Source organism: Eleginops maclovinus, chromosome 21 (genome assembly GCF_036324505.1).
Source record: "Eleginops maclovinus isolate JMC-PN-2008 ecotype Puerto Natales chromosome 21, JC_Emac_rtc_rv5, whole genome shotgun sequence".
In the NCBI taxonomy this organism is placed as follows: domain Eukaryota; kingdom Metazoa; phylum Chordata; class Actinopteri; order Perciformes; family Eleginopidae; genus Eleginops; species Eleginops maclovinus.
In genome coordinates this window covers 1,157,714-1,180,663 of record NC_086369.1, presented here as the reverse complement: position 1 = coordinate 1,180,663, position 22,950 = coordinate 1,157,714, and the positions used below count along the sequence as shown (strand labels likewise).

The window sequence follows — 22,950 nt, the reverse complement described above, 5'->3', positions numbered from 1 at the left end:
TGTACCTCTGCATAGGATTAAGGTTGAGTATGTTTTCCCAGCCCTCGGGGGGTTGGTTGTTTCTTTCCCGACATTCCAACTCCCTCCCTCCCATACCATGAGTCATTGACTGTACCTTCCACTCAATATTAGACGCTGAATAAGTTGCAGAAACGTGCACAAGTAAAGGAGTGTGCACGTGGAGACCAGTAGGTGCAAAAAACAAATAACATGGCCTTCAAGCTGCAGTAGAAATCAAATGTTCCTCAGTACAGTAATATCTCCCCCTATAGCAAACAATCAATACCTCATACGAGCCTTTAGAGAATATCTGAATCTGGAAGAATACTGTCTCTAAACACGGTGCACAACCCAAAATGAATCCCTTTCCTGCTGATGCTGTGAAGGAAAGTGACTTAAAAGGCGGTGTGCAAGACGATGAGGCTCGCTGACAGTTGGAACCAATTAGCCCAAACACTCGGCGGCTCCCTGGGGAACGCCACCCAACACGTCACATTATCTGCTGAATTAAGTCTCAGTTAGTGTGGCTCTGATCAGGGCGGAGGGGCTGCCACTCTGGGCCGGTCTGGAGAAGAACTGTCTGGGACATCCTCATCAACTGAGGCTTAAATACACTACATGGATCGAGCTGGGTCTGCAGTACTGATGTTCACTTAACTGGCATTAAAGTAAAACCCTCAGTTCAAAGTTAAAGTCCTAAATTAAATGACATTAATATTTCCTTGAAATACCAATAAAAAATAAATATAATACAAATATAAATTAAAATATTATGTTAAATTATATCAAAAGAACAAAACAGATAATAATGATGAATAAATATATAGAAAAAATAATAATAATTACAATTAGATAAGATCTATTAAATAAGAATAAGATCTATTAAATATGACATGACTTTGAATAAAACATACAAATAAATAACGAGCCAAAATGAAAGTAATAATTATGCAATATGGTCTTTTTCTGAAACATATATACTGAATTTAAATATATCTAAATTATAAATAAAACTGCAGCATTACGAGAACATATTTAGGATTCAGAGAAAGTGAATTATGATGGATAATTATTGAGCAGCTTTGTCTGCAAGTGGATTGAATAGGAAAAGAACAGTGGCCTATAGAGGAGGAAATGTGTCTGTGTGGTGAAATAGGGAAAAATGTCATGTCCTGAAAAAAGTGAAACCCAAACATGCAGAGGATTAGTCACAGACCCTGAAACTAATAATGTTTACTTCAGATGTTCTGCAGAAACACACAGCACACAATAAAATGCTTCACAGCGGTCTGTATGAAGTCATTGTGACTCTCCTCTTTAGACCCTGTCTCTGGGGCCCCCCTGTGGCCTTATGAATCACCCTCACTGGGACAAGATGCTGAAAACCTAACACACACACACACACACACACACACACACACACACACACACACACACACACACACAGTAAACCTCTACAGTGATATTTTCATCCTGTTAAACCCGGAGGCGACGCATTAGGCTCACAGCGCTCCTCCACGCCTCAGCATTTCAGCAGATTTTAGCTCCTTATCTGAACAGCCTGTCAGGTGTGTTATTGGAGGGAGAAAGGGGAAGGGGGATGCTCCTGCCTGAAGTGTATAAAGAGGAAAGGGAGACAACCCACCGCTCCACTCAGACTGATGTAAATAAGAGGCTTCTCTTTATGGCTTATTGATCTTCAGGTCGATGCCTGGCTGCAGACAAACCGAGATAGGAGGGAGAGAAGGGAATAAAAGGCGGAGAGAGAGTAGTTACAGCAGCAATTCTCTGGGGAAATCTGTGTAATTATGTCATTTATAACGATAACATGTGCATAAGTAGGAAATAAAAGTAGTTTCCCACACAAACACCAAGCTGTACAGTGTCCAATCTGTTGTGCAATACACACTTTTTACTTTGCAATGTGTTTCAGGTTCATTTTAGTATTGAGTGGCTCTACTGTGCATGCTCAAAAAGCTCTTTAAATCAAACCTCCCACCTGATCCTCCTCAGCAGAGCTCCTCCTGCGAGCATGCACACACACCATCAGGACCTGTTGCTTCTGCATCATGTAAACAGATTGAGGAGCTAAAGGAGCCTTTTAGTGACTCAAATGTTCTTGACTATTCTCTCTGCTCGAGCAGCTGGGTTCCTTCTGCTCTTTGCTACTAAAAAAAACAACCTGAAATGTCAAAATATACATTATGCATGTACCTCGTAACATAACCCTTGTCCCTGTGCGGAGTGAAAGGCTTAATCTGACATTTGGGATAGGTCTTATGGTAAAAAATGAGCCTGTAATATGAGCCAATAGGATGCAACTCTAGGAATACTGAAAATAAGGTTCCAAATATGTCCTAAATGCATGTTTATTTCATGCAACCTTTATGTTTCCTCCTCCTTACCACATTATGAGAGAGAATAGCTTTGCAATCTGAGGTTAAGGTAGCAAAAAAACGCAAAAGAAACGACAAAAAATGTGTTTTTTCCACAGAAATGAAGCGAGTTTCTGGACGAACATTAATGTAGTGAAGCATGAATATCCTCAGCAGTTAATCTGGCAGTTTTTCAACCTGAAGTAAGTAATATATCAAACTGATGACTCCACAGAAGCTGCTCAGTGCCCACATGTACGCTCCTGATTTCATTGTTGACCTTTAACATGTGAAAATGCCATTTGTCTAAGCGCTCTCGGGGGGATTGTGAATAATCTGTGTGCCTGCGTCTGTATCTGCGTGTCTGTGCGTACGCCTGCCTGCCAAGAAAGTAGATTTCACTGAACGTTTTTTAAAGGCTCGAGTCACTAAATCAAGCTGACAGCTTTCAAATGACACATCGTCGTTCCCAGAAATTTGCACAGCTTCACCGGTGGATATCAACCCCCTGCAACATCACAAATGCAACTATATCATGTGTTTTAAATCAGGTGAGAGGAGCCATGGTGAGGGTTTTGCAGTTGCAGAGTTTAATCTTACATAGTTTCAGTAAACCTAAGGCCTTCTTTCCAATGTTTAACGTGCGTTGAAAACTTTAATCTGTGCATCTTTATAACCCATGCATGCAGGGGCGAGATAATTAAGCCACCCGACCATGCATCCTCATTAATGTGGAAATATCTTCATTCCTCGCTGAGCATCTCCTGCGTTCCTCCTCTGCAGAGCGAGTCGCTCAAAGGGATGACATTTAAATATACGAGTGCTTTTTCTCACTCTGTGTCATGAGAACGTTTGTGAGGTTGAGTTAAAAGCAAGTGACAGTGCCGTGATCTCCAAGTGGGTGGAAAATGGGAGGTTGGAAACTGTTTGGGAGATGAAAAACTTCTACCTGGAAGAAGTTTACACAATATTTCATTAATTAGGAGTATCCAATTACTAAACATGTCTGTTTTCGTGTTAAAAGAAGATCCAAAAACACAAACAAATGCATTTCTAAGATATCCTGAAAGTGTGGTTAAGGCCCTAACCCTAAAAGATATTAGGTTTTTAAGTAGGAACTAAAACGTACTCTTGATCGTCCCTTTTGTCCTTCACACTCACGACTAAATGTGCAAAAATTAGAGATAAACTTTGCAATGACAGCAGCTTAAGATCTTAAATAGAGAAGCCCCAAAACTGTCATCAGATTCTCATTCTAATATTCCTACAGCATCCCAGCTGAGCACTTCAAACCAGCCGGAAACAAACAACAACAATCCAAATCTCTCTGTGAGATAAGCATGCTCTGTGTGTGCAGTTTCTACGGTCTCTGCAGAGACTGAGCATCAAGCTACAAGTGAAGTGCAGTGACAGCAAACATCAGCATCCATGTTGCTGCGCAACAGGAAGTCCTCCGACTGTTCACATCAACGGAAGCAGGCAGACACACAAACACACACCGTCAGCAGCGGGAGATCTGCTGAACACACACTGATAAGCATCTGACCGACACAAAGTGATGGAGACACAAAAAAGCCACATGAGGGTACTAAGAATGAAGAGAGGGAAAGATTTAAAGAGGCCCTTTCAAGCCCCTCCCTGTAGTGTGTTATAGGTTGTTGTGCATGTAAATGGTCTGCAGAGGCTAAAATCCCTCCTTTGACTCCTTTGTTTACTTCCGGTTCATAGTGACATCACAATATAACACTTTACAAAAGAGCTTTTTGAACATGAAAGCATGCAGACATGTGCCAGTAGAGGCTCGAAATACTGATGTAAAACCTGAAAATGAACACAATATGTCATCTTTCAGAAATGGATGACGGACAAGGGTGGAGTAACGGGTCTACACAAGTATGGCGCCTTGCTTTATGGGTCTGGCCTCGGGACAAAAAACACATATTCTCAAGCTCCACTTCTCTTCATTAAGCTAGGTCCAGGAATAACGAGCAGCGGTCTTTATAGCTTTCCTTTATGGCATAATATGAATTAACGGTGCAGTTCATCAGCTAGGAATAGCACTCTCACGTGAGGTACAATCGTAATAAATAACACGAGAAACAGCTGACGGTTTTCAGCACAGCCTGGAGGAAACAGAGCTGCTTCCATCCTCACACTGGCTCTTTGTTTCAGAGTTAATTTGTCTTTTCAACAGGAAAAAGGAGAGTTGGCCCACACATGTTTTTGATTGGCTTTCAATTTCAAAAACAGGGGTCAGGGGTAGCCCACCCTCTTTGTCTGACATCTGCCCTGACCCTGTGCCCTGTCCCAGGTTTGTATACACATGTTTCAGTGTTTGTTTCCAGATGAGACGGAGCAGGACTCGGTGTGCTTCCTCCAACACATCCACCTCTGGGTAGCGCTCTGGGTGCTGATTAAAGAAATGGAGGAAGAAGAAGAGCGCTGGGGGAGAGGAATGTATAGAAGAGGAAAACCCCTCCTCTTAAAGTAGTCCTTCAATCTCTGCTGCTCCTCTGAAAGCAGGAGAGAGGGGAGGAGGGCTTTGGCCAAAAAACCCTGGAGTCTGATCCTCATTAAGAAGCACAGAAAACTTCAAAGACCAACCCCCCAGCCCCCCCATCCCCAAACCTCTATCAGTCAGGAGCACCCACAATCCCCGGGATATTAAAGCTCCCATTCAGGGTCAAGTTCTGAGGCTCGGTTGTCTCAGGTTTTCGAGGGACTTGAAGGTCACGGAGGTCAATGGAAAGTTTGAGCTAACGTCTCTCCACCTCAACGATTGGCTGGAGAGGCTCAGAGGAGAGGAGGATATCTGGCAGCTGTGAGACGCATCGAAAACTATTTCAAGTTGAAAGCAGAAATCTGATTGGTCTGTTCATTCATTCTTTGTTGTAATGTAAAACACTTTTTGAGGTTTGTTAAAATCCCAAAGTTCTGGGACACGGTGACATCACGACACATTGTATGTGATAGGCTGAGGGGGCGGGACATCTCTAAGCAGGTTGACCAATCACAGTAGAGCCAGGCCAGCTAAAAATCAGAGCAGACTGGGCTCTAACTTTAGACTTTTAGTTAAATCAACAAATTCTCCATCCTATTTGCAAGAGGTCACTGCAGGTCGGCTTCACTTTGTGGTCACATTTATGCTCTCACTTTGAAGCTGCATCAAGGTCAGTTCTTCCTTTGCCACATAATCCTTTCAGGTCTTCCAGGTAAAGTTCAGAGCCACCTTCAGAGAGTATTTGATGTAAAGGTAGGACATCTAAGTGGACTCTCAGTGACTGGTGAAATAAGCAGCAACACAGACTGGATGCATGGATGAAGATTATATGAAACTATGAGCAGTGCGCACAGCTTGGCTTTGTGTTAAAGTGAAAATGAATAAAGGCTGAGTATGCATCCCACCCTGGTGGTCCAAATCGTACAGCTGGAGATACTCAGGTCACACCAGCACATGATGACTAAAGAGGCCGTTTCTATCACTGACACAGCAGGCATCAAACACACACTGATGGCTCCTCTCTCATCTGAACGTGCTGGGACGTGCATGAACCCAAACAAAAGAGCTTCAAACACCCAGAGGCTACAGAGTTAGCATTCAATAAACTGCAGATGCATGCATGATGCTGATAGGTACACACATGCAGCTGACTGTCATTAGGTTTACAAGATATGCTGCGGTTAGAGTGACAGTTCAACCAGTGGACAGCAGACAGCACTTTCATTATGAGAAAAGTCATACTACAGCACGGTCCCATGACTTCAGGTCACCACCGCTAAGCTAAAGCAGCTAATGTTGGGTTATAAAGGAACTACAGCACAGTCACATGACTTCAGGTCACCACCGCTAAGCTAAAGCAGCTAATGTTGGGTTATAAGGAACTACAGCACAGTCACATGACTTCAGGTCTCCACCGCTAAGCTAAAGGCAGCTAATCACCTCACCACCGCCAAGCTAAAGGAGGCTATAAGGTTGTTTAACTGTCACTGTGGTTGGAAATGTACATTTTTTATCAGCTTATTTGCACTTGTGGGACACCGTAGCACTATGCCTTCAAACAAAGCATTACAAAAGGCAGACAAAACCACTCAGCAGGCCTCCGGAGCTCAGGAGCACCTATGTGTTCTTTAACAGAGCCATTGACTGAGAGAAGCAGAGAGTAGAAAGGCATTGCTGACCTTGCCAAAAGGTCTTCTGATTGCTGCCCCCTCTTTAGACCGCCGGCTCGGCCATTAAATCTCTTACACAACTGCTGGCCTCTGCAGAGCTCCTGACAGCCAAGTCTGCATCATCGCAGCATCACAAGAGAGGCAGCACATCATATGTGATTGTTAAATATCACCTCCTCTCGCACAGCAGCTGTGACATCTCTGATAAAGTGAAAGGTATGCTAAGCTAGCAGCAGGGGACGTAAACAGAATCTAAACAAGCACAGTAAAACATCTCTATTCTGCTAAAAGAGAGAAACTAAGCGCCTCATTCACTCTTCAAATTAAGGTTGACCTGCGGAGAACGACTGGATTCACAACATAATAGAAAGGCTCTTAATTAAAAACTCCTTTGTCTTCAGATTACAGTTTGGATCAAAGGATCAGCAGCCGTGTGCTGATGCCAGCACCACACACACACACACACACTTATTGGCATGCTAGTATTTCATACACTTTCCGAGGGAGTAAAGTGGATTAGCCCAACATGACCTGAAAATGCACAGGGAGGAGGCCAAGAAAAATGTACACAGAGCTTCTATTCATTTCCTCTTTCTCACATGTTGCTCATTCAAGTATAGTAATAGTTTTTTACTTCTACTCCTCTCCATTTTAGAAAACAAATGGTGCACTTTCTCTTCACTTTTCTGACAGCTTTTACAGATTCAGATTAGCTAATACAAAACTATAGGTTAGGCTATCCAGGAGTAGTAAGTAAAGTCATACGCTCCACCGTTACCAACTGTAATGAACACATTAATGCACCAAACATCCAAATCCGGTCAGCTAATATACATGTTTCTGTATGTGTGTTGTAATGGTATTTCCCCACCCAGTAATAACCATGCGTTTCCTACACTCATGATCGGCACACACGAGGAACTGTAGAGAATGATTTCAACATAGCTGACCCTCTCCCAGTAGCATCTGATGAAGTCCTCCCTCCCTAAAGTCACTCAGAGAAAAACAACGTTCCAGACATTTTACAGGATCTAATCTGATAAGTGAACTTGTGGATGGGAAACAGAATCCACTCCCAGTCAATAACCACAAGCCGCTCCTGTCAGTGTGATGAATGGGAGGTTTAGTGACGGGATACCAGTGGGTGTTTATGGGGAGGAGGAGCGGGTCACCACTGATTGGGTGCGGTCGCAGCGAGAGGGCTGTGGGAGGAACGTCTATAAAAGTGCTGAGAAGTTGTGAGATTTCCTCGAGACGGCACTTTTTAAAACACCTACTCTTCATGATAACTCGCTCAGCTGCAGTCATTAAAGAACTCCCAACCACCGGTGGGAGAAAAACGTAAGACTTGAGTAGAAGTAGGACTACAAAAGTGTAAAAATACCAAGCCCTGTATTCAAAATCTGACTTAAAAAGACCCTATAATGCTTTTTGGGGTACTTCCTTTTCTCCATTGGACTCCTTTGTTTACTTCCGGAACCAGTGACATCACTACGGAACACTCGCGCTCCTATTCGCTAGCGCTACAAAACATGGTACGTGATAGGCTAAGGGGGCGGGACATCTCTAAGTGGTTGACCAATCACAAAAGATAGATATTAGAGCAGAGCATCGATCTCCTCCTCTCATCAAGAGGAGGCTAAAATGCTCCGTCTTTCAAAATGATAACAATGAAGGCTGCAGATGCACAAGTTATTTTGTTTCAGAGTGTGTGTGTGTGTGTGTGTGTGTGTGTGTGTGTGTGTGTGTGTGTGTGTGTGTGTGTGTGTGTGTGTGTGTGTGTCTAGAGTGACCCAGATCTTTTGATTGATTTGCAAAGTCGTTAAAGTCTCAGCTGGCGAATAAAAGACGGCACGTCATCAGCGAGCGTGGAGTTTGAAGATAAGCTTTTGGATAAGCCTAATTATCACACACACACACCCACACACCCACACACACACCATCAGCGCTTGACCTCTCTCACATAAACACAGCTTCACCCCCCACCCCCCCCCCCACACACACCTATTTGATATTCCCCTTTGAACATGACCTGCTGCAACATCAAAGCAGTCTACTCCACTCCTCACTCATCTGTGTCCAAGTCCATTTTTTGGTTCCTATTGCCGTTTCAGACAACAAACACAATGTCGGGGCTGGCATCATTAGTGTTTGAGGCGGGCGTGCAGAGAGATATTCCACGCCGCGCAGACCGTCTCTAATCACATATAAAGTGAGCGCAGATACTTCAGGACCGCTGATCAGGGCGGGCTGACTGACAACCGTGCGGAGAGCTCTGGGACTCATCATTCCCATCAGGCCTTCCAGAGTTAAGATGAGGAGGGTAGAAAAGGGTTTGTTTGCTCCTCAGCAGATTCCACAGGCGTCTACGGGCGCTGTGAGGGAGTCCTCGCTCAGCTGCAGCAGACAATAAGACGCTGTGAGGGTCTGGTGGTGAGAGGGCCATGTGTCACTGGGTGCTGCAGAACAGGTGGGCTTCATTATGCTAGTATCCTTCACATGACAGGCTGTCAGGGCTACCATACACATTTATTCTACTACTTGCCTATTAAAACATGTAATAAGTAACCTAGTGAGCCTTTTAGGAAGTGTATTTAGTCAGTAGCCAGACATATGAGCACATACTTCAGTTTTAAAAAGTAGGAATAACATCTGAGCTGACAGAAAATGCCCCATTTTAGTTTAAAGGAGCCCTATTCTGCCCATTTTCAGGTTGATATTAGTGTTTAGTGCCTCCACTGTGACATGTCTCCATGCTTTAATGTTCAAAAAGCTCTTTGTGCGAGTGGGAGAGAAATTCCCTCTGGAGGATCACAAGGATTTTAGCCTCTGCAGACCATTTACATGCACTGAAACCACTACAGGAAAGGGAGAACTCCAAAAAAGCAGAACAGAGCATCTTTAAAACTTTACAAGACCAACATATATGGTTTGGATCTGCATTTTAAAGTCTGTCATCAAGTCCTCTTCAGGAATGAGCACGAGGGGGAATCAATCGATCGAACACAAGGACAAACAGCTGGTTTCTCTCCAAAATAAAGGGCAGCTGGAGAGACACGAGGAGTCCGGACAAGGCTGGATAATTCATTAGGTTAAGTTTCATGATGCATATCCATTCAGTGAGACAGACGATGACTCACCCAGGAGCCACTCCAGCCTCAGGAAGCAGAGCAGTGTGTAAGCTACACCCTTATTATTTTGTTGGTATTTTCAAAAACACCATCCCCCCTCTTTTGACTTAATTTCTCGACCTTCATGTTCCCTCTCCTCTCTCACGAGCGCTCGATGACGGGACAAAATGTCATGTTTTTTTAAGAATAGACCAAGAGCCGGATATAGTGAATAAAGCGCCTGCACGCATATGAAAAGGTCAGCAGAAAATGGAGAGGCAGAGATTAAATGCACACTAATATATCTAAAAGAATCAAAGGGCTCTTCTGAAAGGTCTGTAAAGCATTTGAATTGATTTGAACCATTTTTAAAGAATTATAGTCTTAATAACTTCAAAGAAGTTTGAGTAAAAGGGGCAAGAAAATGACATTTGAACAACCAACAGACGTTGTGAGTCTAATGCCTGGAAGGAAGCACAGTATTCCAACCACAAAAAACAAAACTCAAGGATACGTCCCCAGATACAGAGAAAGAAAAACAACAATGTAGGGCGCAGGAGGCCACAGCGTACATCATCGCTGTGTTTTACAGTCCACTACACGAGAAACTTAAGAGCCCTTCAGGGACAGGCTTGTGAAAACAGCTGTTTAGCGTCTCAGGGGCCTGGCTATTTCCATTCAGGATCATCTCAAGTGCCAATCCAATGTGATCAGCATATCCAACGTGACATTTCACACCTTCCCGAGTGACTCACTAAAAAGATTAATAGCGCTATGTATAGAGAAATATGTTGGAGGAAATTAGGGCCACGCTCGTTCCTCACCTTCACAACCATTTTCATTTGATAGGCAGAGGATTAAAAGTGGTGGAGGAGACAGACAGACCCCCGCCTCTGGTTTTCTTAAAGCTAAACATTGGTGTGCATTCCTGAGCTGCTGGGGGAGAAACACAGTCTGCGGTTATCATTCCCACACCGCCAGGACTACACATCTGTGGACTGGCTTCATGTTGACGGTTCCTCCTGCACATCCGGACAAAAAGGGACACTGATAACAGCAGAGTAGTCATCACAAGCGCAGAGGGGAGACTCAACCTGAGTGTGTTAGCTAAACCAATACCAAGCAAACTGTGTGGTGTTCAATGGGTGAGTGTTTGGCCACACCTGTCCAGTAAACAACTCCTCTTACCTAATCAGCGCATCAAATTACAAATGACCACGTATGTTATTTGTGACGACATCTTCGCAACACACCAACGAACAAGGGAGGTGTTTGTGCTAGCTCGGACGTGGGAATGGTACAGATTCCAGATTTCATTTCACACAGCTGGGTGTCCTGGGCTCGCCTGATATCGCTCTGCAGTTCGTAAAGAGACCCTATTACCGTAGTGTGTTCAATAGGTTTTGGTGCATGTCAATGGTCTGCAAAAGATAGAAAAGAGAAAGAGAGAGAGGGAAGAGACTGAAACTTGACCCCACTGTCACTTGCATCTGGACAACAGCATGAGGAGAGGATGAGCTGAGTCAGAGTGTGTGTGTTGTGTGTTGTGTGTTGTGTGTGTGTGCTGAAGCTGCATCACATCCTGCATACAACCTGAGCCCAGCACTTTTCCCCCTGATGCACACACTAGTGTCAGAGCAACACACACACACACACCACCATAGATACATAGATTACATCCCAAAAGTGCACATGCACTGCCAGGGCACCTCACTGTACTCCGGAGGGCTTTGCAGCAAAACTGGCAATTTTCCATTGCGTCTTTTCCTCACGTGTGCTGTCACTCAAGCTGTCGCCATGGAGATGAGCTCAGCTTCTCTGTGTGTCTCAGGCTCTGGTGCATGCACTGCAGCAGAGGCATGCAACCACATCTTTAAACCACCACTAAAACAACAAATACTCACTTTAATTCACCCCTAATGTCCACAAGACTGCAGGTTTATGTCAAAACTGTAATGATTCAAAGGGAAAATGTAGATAATTGGCCCATAATGAAGTAAAAGTAGGGATTTTCTTGTAAGTTTTGACTTAAATAAGCTTCTCAGTGTCTCATGCTGTCCTGCATACACTGCAGCAGAGGTGTCCACAGTCACATCCTTAAACCACCACTTAAATAAAACCATACAAGCCCTAAATGCTGCTATAAAAACCACTAATGCATAACATTTACAGACTGAAGTGGTCCCTAAATGCATCTCAAGGTGAGCACGAGGAGCGTTACACTCACTGAGGATATGAAAAGTTAGTAAAGGGCAGCTGCCACTTCAGATAAGTGAGCAGCAGAGGGGTCTCCACTGATGGAGAGGCAGGTGAGGGGTCATCACAACCTCCTCAAACCAGTCACACATGTACATATAACTAGCAAAATGTCTCAAACTGGTTTCACAAGTCCTCAAACACAGTGTTGCTTTCAGAATTGGAAGAACATCGGACATTTATTCATTCCTTGGCTCTTTTTTGATCATTTTGGAGATGTATTATCATGTAGTCCAAGGTTAATGGAGCACAGCAGTGTTTCCAAGAGCTAATAAGCATGAAATAAAACATATATTCCAGCTCCTCTTCACTAGTACCCTGTGTTAGGCTACTGGAACTCCGGTTACTTTCACATTCTGACAGCTGCACAGAGGTACCCGGTGAAAAACAGCCCAAAACTCAGGGACTTTCTCACACACATGACTCCTACCCGGGAAATAACTGTAATAAAAACGCCTTACTGTGATGTTTGGGGGTCCCTTTGCTCGGGGGAAGGTCGGCGAACTGCACCCGGTGTCCCGACATCTTCTCCCGGTTTGTTTCAAAGTAACTTCCACGCACGCGGTGACTCTCTCTTTGAGGTGGACTCATTCACCGACACACACACATACACACACACCGGCGCTCTGTCATTCACTTCCTCTGCTCCGCGAGTGTGTGTGCCAGGACTGCGGTCCGTTCTCACCTCTCCTCTGAAACAGGAGGAGGCTCCTTCTCTCCTCCTGCATTAAGAAAAAAAAAAAAAGATACGAACTTTTTTTTTACCCCTGAAGTCCCCATGACTGCAGGGTGACGTCATGAGTGTACCGCTCTCAGCCCATCATGAAGCTATGGTGGGAGTAATGGAGTACAGGAAAGTGATTATCAAGGTAACTGTATTACAGATACATTTTTTAAAAAGGGGATTACTTTACAGTTTTAAAGTAACCCTCCCAGCCCTGGAAACTGAGTACACTGGTGTATATGGGAGACTACACCGCCACCTAGTGGAGGAAAGGTGCATCTACATCAGCAGGCTGGCAGAAAGGAGGAGGACACATAAGACTATTATTCCTTTCTGTCTGAAAAAATCTCATAAAATAGTTATTGGGGTAAATTATAGCTCTTATATTTGTCTTGATACTTCATATCGGGATGCTAAAAGTTGTGTGCATATATTTAACTTATTGCAACTACATTTGGTATTACTAATTTAGTTGGTAAGAAGTAATCCAAAACTCACAATAACTTAAGAAAAGCAACCAGTTTTGTACTTCAGATTAAGCTTTACTTATCAATAACAATGCATGACTTGAATTATGTTTTCTTAATGCTAAGAACCGACTAACTCCTCCATCACTGCATATGATTGCACAAAATCTCAGTTTGGACAACTGTACTTCAAGGGCTAAAATAAAGAAAAGGTCAAAGTGAAATGTACATTTTAAAACGTGAAGGGGACAAACCCACCTGCTCAGAGTCACACAGCAGACATATTTCTCCATGATGATCCAGATGTTTCCTCAGGAGTGATATAAAGAGAGGGGATATTAGACAGAGACCAGGATGCTAATGCTAATTGATAATTGCTGGATGTGTAAATTCACTTAGCAGGGAGTCAATGTTGTTTTTAAAGCTCGTTTGTACTGCCTCTGAGTGCAGGGTTATGAGGGTAACTTCAACGTGGTTTTTACTTAAGTTTTTATCTGTTATCCCAAGCAAGCCAGAGGGTTATCATACAAATATGGAGGAAAGCACTGAAATAATCCAATGAATGCAGTGAAATCGCACTTCCCATATAGCTTTGACTCATCCAACGTGATCTGTGGATGACACCACTAAGTCCTGCAGCCTGACCTGAAGTAGAGGCTCCTGAGTCACTGCATGTTATAAAGACAGAGAGGAGTAACTGTCATTCAATGTGAGGATCCCATTACAGCAGGGCATCCAAGATGATGTAGCTGAGCTTAGCGGTGAAGTGGAAATCAAACATGACATCAAATCAGGTTTCTCCCAAACTTTATTTTGTTATATTTTCTCCAAAGCCTAAAAAAACAACTGGAATAATAGAAAGGCACAGATCAAACTCTCTGGACTTGTCTGATGTGACTTTTGTGCAAAAGAGTGTACACATATTGATATAGAGACACAAAGCAAAGGGAAGCAAATAACATGATAGAAAAATATCTGCCAACAAGAGGCGAATAAATACTCAGAAGCACGTCCAACATAACCCAAACCATCACACACACTTTCAAACACTTCCAAGTCGGCATTATACAAAACCAAAGTATGTGCACTGCACTTCCTTTCCCCCCCAAATCCTTATAAAAATAATCTCAAGCAACCCAAGCAGGATCAGTTCGTCCTCTCACGCACATCCATTCTGCTCAATGTACATCTTGGACAGCGAGGCCGCCATGGACTTGGCCAGCTCCTCGTCTCGCTTCCTCTGCATCTGAGAGTGTCTGCACCACTCCTCGTACTCCGGGTTCTGGAGACTCTTGTCCAGGAGGACGTCGTAGTGCCCGTTGCTCAGCCAACTCAGCCAGATGGACGCTTTGGACACATCCTCCTCCCCGAGATAGTGAACCATGGTGGAGACAGTGGGGCTCTCCAGACTCCCCCCGGTCGTCAGGTGGATGTTGACGTCCAGCATCTGGCTCATGGCGAGGAGCTCAGGGTACCCGGCCCAGGCTCCGTCCTGTGCCGCGTTGATGAGGAACTCCCCCACATCTCCTTCGATGATGGGGTTGAACTCCTCCAGGTGGTCGGCGATGTGGTGCACTGTCTGCTCCCGGAGCTCGCTGTGCCTCGACTGGTCCCCGAACCTGGCTTTGCACACCGCCCTGTACAGGCAGTTGCCATCTGGAATGATGTGGTACCTGTATTTGTGTTCCCCTTGGAGATACTTGTTCTGCTTCTCCACCTCGGCCAGGTAGCGGGTCACTTTGTTTCCGGGGTCTGGGGTTTCTTGGTGCTTCTGTGGAGGGGAATCCTGCAGGACGCTCAGCTCAAAGGCCCGTTTCTCATCGGATGCTGGCACGCCGTTGCTCAGATCCTTAAAATCTTCCAGCATACGCTCTGCAGGAGGATCTTCTCTAGGGGGAACTACTTCCTCCTTGTGTAAGGACCATCCATTGCTTCTGACAGGAGTGACATCCTCGCTTGGATGTCCAAACTCCCTCTTGGTTTCTATTTTTCTTGGAGAGCAGATGTGTTGGTGATCACGAACCAGCTGTTTGCAGTCAGAAAAAAGCTCCTCCTGGCCATTCCTCAGATGATCTATCAAGTCCTCAATCACATCAGAGTCTCCACACAGGAAGCGGTCATCATGAGGAGACACAGGAGGTTTGGTCTTGGTTTCCCTCACGAAGTGGACTGGCACAGACCTCTCCACACCATCGGGTCTGCGGATGGATATCTCAGCGGTGGAGGTGAAGTAAACCGGCCTCATTGATGAAGCTTCGTAGCAGGAAAAGGCAGGCATGTTTGCTGAAGAGTCTCTCACCGGAGCAGGGTTTGGAGAAGTTGCGCCTTGGTGCGTAAATCCTGGTTTTTGCGCGTCAGGGGAGTTCCGTCGCTCAGACCCAGGCAGTAAAGTTATGGTAACTTTGTGAGACGACCTCGGGTAGTGTGTGAGCGCACTGTTGTACAGCTGCATTTTCAAGGAGTCCTTTATACTGAACGGCTGTTACAGAAACATGACAACAACATCTAAAAATACCTCCCATGTCATCAACAACAGCGGAGTTGTGGTCTCCATGGTCCTGAGTCCCGACACCATTCACACTGAGACGCGCAGACGGTCGGGTTTAGAGTCTTGCGTCATTTGCTGTTGAGGCGCCTCCCTAATTTTAGATTTAACTGTAACAAAACACTGTCTGATTCAACTGGGTCAAATTGGACTGGGTGAAACCGACGCGTTTTCCGTTTTGAATTTCAAAATAAAGTGCATGAACTAAAGTTAACTATTTATAAATGCTTCTGTTCCTATTGGTCCATTAAAGACTATTCCAATGTATTCTGTATATTTTATATCGGGTATTCTTGGGTTAGGGGAGTTTTCATACAGTTGGACACTTTAACCACCACATTATTTTAAAGTAGTTTTTAAAAGTCTATCTTTTCTGAGTATTTTTTTAACTACTGTGATACATGTTGGTTATTTTAATTTTTGATTAGCTATTTCTAACATTATAATGATTATGATTAGTGCTGTCGTTGTTACAATTACACTAATACAGAATATATTAATCTAAAGTACGATTTTAGGTGTTCAGCTGCCATATCCATGCTATATTTATAATAGATTACTATATAATATAGGTGCTTTAAAGGAGAGCATGTTATTATTCTTGAATGATACGGAAATAAAACGAAAAACAAAGTCTAGATGACTTACCAGAATTAATGACTACTTTACTTTGAAAATCCACACAGCCTAGCTTCCGGTTTCCTTCACGCTGTTGGTATGCGCGCGGCTGCAGCTCTCCACTCTGACCGTCAGTGCGTCAGAGTTAGAGCTCTCCACTAATGTCAAGGATCTGATGTGTCACAGTCCAACGATTTCAGGGGGGATGCAAAACACAGAAAACCGTTAAAATAGCAAATAATTAATACATAAAAATAGTGGAAAACGTTATTTATATGCCATTCAAACGTACATTTGGACAAAAGCAGAGGTAATTAGGTTAGTAAAGTATAAAAAGAACATTGAAAATGGTCTGAATCCTCTCGTGTTACCCCTTAATAACTGGAAAAGGTTGAATTACCAGTTATTTAGAATTTGGGGGAAATAACAATGAAAAATAATTTATTTCAAGAGGGAAATAGACAACATAAACTTGTCCTACAACTAAAAGCTATACAATTACATAGTCCTAATTATAAAATACTAAAACAGATTTCACTTTTTACATTACATAGTTATACTAATCATTTAAGTGTTAAACAGAGTTTCGCCTGCAGTAAAGTGATTGTAGACAAGCACTCCTTTATACAATTTTTCCCAAAATAGAAAGTTCCCCAAGTTAATCCCTATGTTTCTGAGGGTAAATTCTTCTGTGTTCTTTCCCTCTGTGTCTTTAAGCCTTTCAAACAGTCCTGGGCCGTACACTAAACCGGTAAACCAAAAATGGCACAAAATATGTGCACTTGGCACAACAGCAGGCCGCTGCATGCCTAACCTGCTCACGTCTCTATTTATAACACTGACTGTTTCAGCTTGTTGAAACAGAATCACTGTGAGGGCTTAATATAAGCTTCCTCTGTTCAATCAGTTATGAAGCTTCAGAGTAAATCTTTAATTAAAAAACTATGATTCCTTCTCTGTAAGCTGTACTGTAGGTTAATACTTTAAGTGTGTATATATACCCCTACTGCCTGAATCTGCTTTTATTTTTCACTTCCTTTGGTTCATTTGTTCAGTTTTTAGTTCAGTAGGTGAACCTATATGTTCATCACCACTTAATCTAGGACTACTGTGCATTATAGGCGTCATGCTGAGTTGAGTTGCATTACATCAAAACAACCACCAGAGGGTGGCCTGTGTTTAAACTCATGGTGCATACAGGTGCAGTACTACACACTATCCACATGGAGGCGCCATTTAGCCACATATGGATCTGGCCGGCTGTCTGGTGAATGCACAGAGGCTCCAGCAGCTGCCGCAGGGCTGTGCAGAGAATACAAATGAGAGCATTGATCCGTCCCTCGCTGCTCTGTTGTCTTCAGGAACCTGAACTGCTGCACTAACCTCCAGCTGGACGGTTGGCTGGATATAACACCACAATGTAACCTCTTTTTTTAGTTCGATTTTTTGCATTTATTGTTCATTTCGGCGAGAAACTGGAGCAACAGTCGGTTAGATAATCTCAATATTCACAGACAAACAAGAAAAACGTGATTCAGTCCCTACAAGCATACAATGAGAAGCACTAAGAAATAACACAGAAACTGCACTGGTATCTGGATAATTACGGTAAACATGATATTATGCATTTTTATATCCGGTTAAATGGCGGTAAAATGGATTTTAGGCTGACATAAGCACTCGTAATAATGGCAAAAGCACAAAAATGCACCAGAAAATTCTGCATGATGTGCAAAAAAGAAAGGACCCAATTAGTATTAGCCTACTATCAGGAGAATAATGTAAACCGTGATTCAGTCTGTAAAAGGATGCAACACAATGATAAACACTGATAGTGATAACATTTGAGAGATAAGAGCAGTTGTGTTAACATTATTACTGTGAACACGATACACATCCTTCTACACGCGATTAAATGGTGATACAACGCATTAAAAGCTGACCAAAACACTGGAAATATTGCATAAGCACCAATATGCACCACACAACTCTGCATGATGTGCAGAAATCCTGACGGGGATCAAAAGGAGCTGAACGTATTAGCCTGCTGCATACCGAACAGTCTGCAGAAACACATCGCCTGTAGCAATCATAAAGTGATTTTACACCGGGGGGAGTGTGAGATGTCACCACGAGGTCCGCAGTGCTCCTCCAGCAGCCTGTTGTTGTTGTTGTTGTTGTTGTTATCATACTGCCCGCCTAAAATCAACGCCTTTCTGCAGTTCATAATTTAATATACATGGTGTTTTGTCAGGGGAGGGTGGGGTGGTCTGCAGCGGGAACAGACTGTATCCATGTCAGTGGATCACCATGCTGATGTCAGAGGTTTTGGTGGGAGGATCTCTGGTTGAGTCACGCAGCTGTCAAAGATAGCTGTCAGCCAGGATCAAACACACAGTCAATGAGACGGGCTGGAGGCACGCACAGACCCCAGGTAACCACCGACTGAAAGTGTGTTTATTTAAAGAAAACCGGAGGGGAGAGACGCGCCTTTTCATGAGTAAGGATTCTCGGTTATTCGGATACACGCTGTGGATTTCTGGAGCAGAAACACAAAGACCGCTTCCCTCTGCGCGTCACCGGGGAAAAGTGGGCATTTTTTGGACCGAGATGAAGACGAAAAAAGGTCAGTTTGAGGCTTTTTAAGTGAAATAAAGTGGAATTGAGTTGATAAACGCGGACAGAGAGCGCTAACAGAGCCGTTTCCCCTCGTATGCAAACCATGCAGTCTATTGTTTCCTCTCCAGACATGACAGGGGCTTTTTCTGCCATGTGCTGGCGCATTGTCAGAAGTCCATTAAGCTAGGTTTGTGCGTTATTTCTGCTTCTCTAGCTGGGTTTATTCACGTTTTGACACAATAACACCTCGCTGTTTCGACATGTGTGTAGTTTTTCCTGCCATTGTTGTCGTACTGTGATTAGGCTAACTTTAAAGCTCTCGTAAAATGTCAGAAACTGGAATAAACAGTGTATTTTTAGTTTGAACGCTGAGTTCAGTCGATACCCTTGTGTCGAAGTTGGAGGAAAGTGATGCTCAGAGTCCAAGTTTGCTGACTGTTGTGACTTTAAGAGTTTGCAGGGTTACATTTCCACACAAAACCCCGATAGCTAGCATCTTTAAACCGTCTTCCCCGAGCAGAAACAGCTTTTCTGTTTTTAAACACGTCTCCAAATCCGAAAGTAGGCTAATGTTCATCCTGACCCCATTGTGGGAAGTTGCATTCAGGGACCTCGTGGTGCACAGCTCACACAATAGAAACCCCCTTACAAGTTGTTTAAACTCACAAAAGCAGCGTCTTGGTGGCTTTAAAACTCACTTTCTGCCCTCGGTGTGAAACCAGGACGGTTCAGAGGGAGTTAGGTGTGCGGTGGACTCTCTGTTTAGCGTGTAGAAAACTTTTGAATTGCATACAAAGAAGCAACGCAGCCCAGGGTTCTTTTGTTTAGTCTGGAGACGCTGATTTGCAACAGGTCTCCCCTCCCCCTTCCTCCAGCCTGCTGCGTAATTACCTCATCCTGTTGGCGGCGCACACTTTGGGAACTTTCTGACTGCTTTCCCACTACTTTGCCTCGGAGCATTCTGGAGTAAATAGCCTCTGGATCTACTTTCTGGGTCTTCATAATGGCGTATGTGCTTCTTTTTTGGATGTAAACTGCCTGTATCCATGCGTAAAAGTGACCCAAACAACACACTACAAAGTGCTTCCTTATATCTTTCTTTGTGTAACATATGATGAACCCTAACCTTAATGCTGCCTTTACAATCTGATCAAAGTGTTAGCAGTTAATTAGCAGGCTTACCCCCCCCCCCCTCCTTTCCATTCAATCTAATCCAAAAGGCCTAAATCCTGTTTGATCATGATTGACTTTGATTACTCCAAATGAAATAAGAAACTCTGCTGCTGCCTTTCTTAGCAACAACCCCCCCCTTTTTTTTATCCAGGGATTGTTTCTTGTGGTCAGCCCGGTTACTTATCCCCACATGCATAGAGTCAAAGGAGCTGTATTTGTTGAGGCAGGTTTTATAACTGACACTGCATCAGACCAGCCTTTGTGACGTCCCCCCCCTTTCTTCCTCCCTCCCTCCTTCCTCTCTAGCTCCTTATATGAATCACATGGCTGAACTTGACAGCTTGCTTCTGACACATCAGCTGCCTCCCTGTGGCAGAGCAGCTACAGGATTCTTTTTGTCTCACGCTGTGTCCCCCCCCCCCGGCTCAGGTTCGATGATGCTGTCGGGCAGCGAGACGGACGACGAGGACAGCGTGGACGCCCCCCTGGATCTGTCGTCCAGCTCGGGGAGCAACGGGAAGAGGAAACGGCGGGGAAATCTACCCAAGGAGTCGGTACAGATCCTCAGAGACTGGCTGTACGAGCACCGCTACAACGCCTACCCCTCGGAGCAGGAGAAGGCGCTGCTGTCCAAGCAGACGCAGCTCTCCACACTCCAGGTGAGATTACAGAGCACAGACTGACTCACTTCCTGTCGGGATGACAAACACAACATGACACACAAACGGAGAATTGAAGGACGGTGTTGCAACAGTGAGAGTCTAAAGGCAGCGTGAGTAAACTCTCTCCCCGCGCGCTCGCTGTGGGTTTGGCTCAGGCTCTCGGACAGGAATTTCCCTCCTTCCAGCCCCCTTTCCATCCCAGCTGTCTGAGAACAATGCAGAGTCATTTACATGGTCGGAGCGGCGAGTCTCTCTGAGCTAGTTACAACTCGCCTGCAGAGAGAGGGACTGTGATTACAGCCACTGTCTCTGAGTCTGTAGCAGCCATGAAGCTTCTGTTTTAATAGCAATTAGGTTTGTAGTTTTATAATGTGGATATGGACTCATAGGGAGTATAGTCACGGTGTGTGTTTCATGGCTCCTACAAGAGGAATCACATTGGTACTTTTAGTTGGAACTCAGATGTTAGCTTTAGCGGCGAAGTAAAGAAATAAAACAAACATTGAACTCAAAATAAAACTGCTGCAGAGGCACCAGGAAGGGCCCAGTGCCCAAAGCCGCCTTCAAAATAAAAGCATACTTTAGTGACCTAAAATAATGACACTGATTAAATATACGTCACAACAATGCTTTATATCATTTCACTATTAAATAACATTAGCTTCAATGCTAAGCCTCTGGTGTGTAGTGCAGATTCCTCCAGGTGTGACTCTGCACCTGGGGATGAATGCACCAGCATGCGGTGCAGCGTTGAGCCGTGCAGGTGTCTCACAGCTCTCTTCCCGTCCCCCTGCAGGTGTGCAACTGGTTCATCAATGCGCGGCGGAGACTCCTCCCGGAGATGCTGCGGAAAGACGGCAAAGACCCCAACCAGTTCACCATCTCCAGGAAAGGTAGCAAAGCGGGCGACAGCTTCTCCGACAGCTCGCAGTCCCCAAAGCACGGCAGCCCTGCGGGGGGTCCGGAGGAGAACTACGACCAGCGGGTCCTCAGCCCTTCCAGCTTCGAACCCGCCACCCCCGGAGTCCTGAGGAAGGCGGCGTCGCCCTCCTCCTCTCCAACTTCCTTGTCTCCATCTCCGGGGCTTTTCCCCACCCGCCCGTCTGTCATCTGTCACACCACTGTCACCACGGCGATGCAACCCCTCCCCTCGGTGATGAACTCTGAGCTGCTGCAGGTTCAGGCGCTGCTCCGGTGCCAGGATGAAGGGAGCCACAAACTCCCCCCCACTACCACCATCCTCACCGGCATGGAGGGCAACCTGAGCCCCCGCAGCGGGCTTTTCAACACCCCTCCCCCGACCCCTCCAGACCTCACGCAGGACTTCAGCGGCTTCCAGCTCCTGGTGGACGTGGCGCTGAAGCGGGCTGCAGAGATGGAGCTGCAGGCCAAGCAGCTGGTGTCTTAAAGCACCACAGAAGAAGAAGAGGGAAGAAAGTGACTTTGAGTCTCGACTTTGGATCTCCTCAGTGACTTCAGATCAAATCCACTCGCCTGATCATTTCTATTTTTGGTAAACCAATCATAAGGATGTTTTTTATGGACTATCGAGGTGCCTTGGATGTTTATTCATTTCAAAGACATGCGTATGTTATCTACATGTGTATCTTATTTGCACACAGGGACCAAAAATGTTATCCGAGAAATGCTGCCTGTCTTACGTCTTTCCATTGTATGGTTTTAGGGAGCGAAGTGTCCACACGTTTACTGTTGTACATTTCACGCTCGCTCTGCCTCGTTTGTTTGCACACTAAAGGCAGAGGAAGGTCATCTCAGTGTCTTAAACATACTTCATCTATGACAAACATATTCACTACTGTAGTAAATGTTTTCATGAGTACAAGTATAGTTTTTATTTTGTTATTTAGCTGTTTTAAAAGAAACTCCTATGCTTTCTTGTTCGTTATTTTATACTCTTTTTCCCCGTCAAGGGATATTTCAGATGACCAATGTAGCAGGTTCTTAGTCTGAGCCTCCATCCCATCACTCAGTGGACAAAACGACGGCCAGTGGACTGGAAGATTAAAACACTACACATGTTTTTGTTTCTGCGTTTGCAGACAAAGACAGCATTTTTTAAATCACCAAAAAAAACAGCATTTTCATGATAGGACCATGTGTGTAGCTAATGTGACACGATGCCCAATGATGTGATTTCTTTTTTCATACTGTGCAATGCTTGTGGCAAATAGGGGTCACATGGGATTCAAATAAAGTTTTGTTTTTCTACA

The 22,950-nt window shown here is 44.5% G+C and overlaps 2 protein-coding genes across 2 annotated transcripts; one reads left to right on the top strand and one right to left on the bottom strand.

The window, feature by feature from the left end:
• Positions 1–13,892: 13,892 nt before the first annotated feature.
• Positions 13,893–15,729, bottom strand: LOC134883829 (OTU domain-containing protein 1). The gene has a single exon (XM_063912270.1). The coding sequence runs from the start codon at positions 15,552–15,554 to the stop codon at positions 14,262–14,264; it is 1,293 nt and encodes a 430-aa protein (XP_063768340.1). The 5' UTR covers positions 15,555–15,729; the 3' UTR covers positions 13,893–14,261.
• A 2,891-nt stretch (positions 15,730–18,620) lies between these two features.
• Positions 18,621–22,950, top strand: tgif1 (TGFB-induced factor homeobox 1). Its single transcript, XM_063912581.1, has 3 exons — positions 18,621–18,891; positions 20,487–20,716; positions 21,516–22,950. Exons 1-3 carry the CDS (start codon positions 18,762–18,764, stop codon positions 22,125–22,127), a joined length of 972 nt encoding a protein of 323 aa, XP_063768651.1. The 5' UTR covers positions 18,621–18,761; the 3' UTR covers positions 22,128–22,950.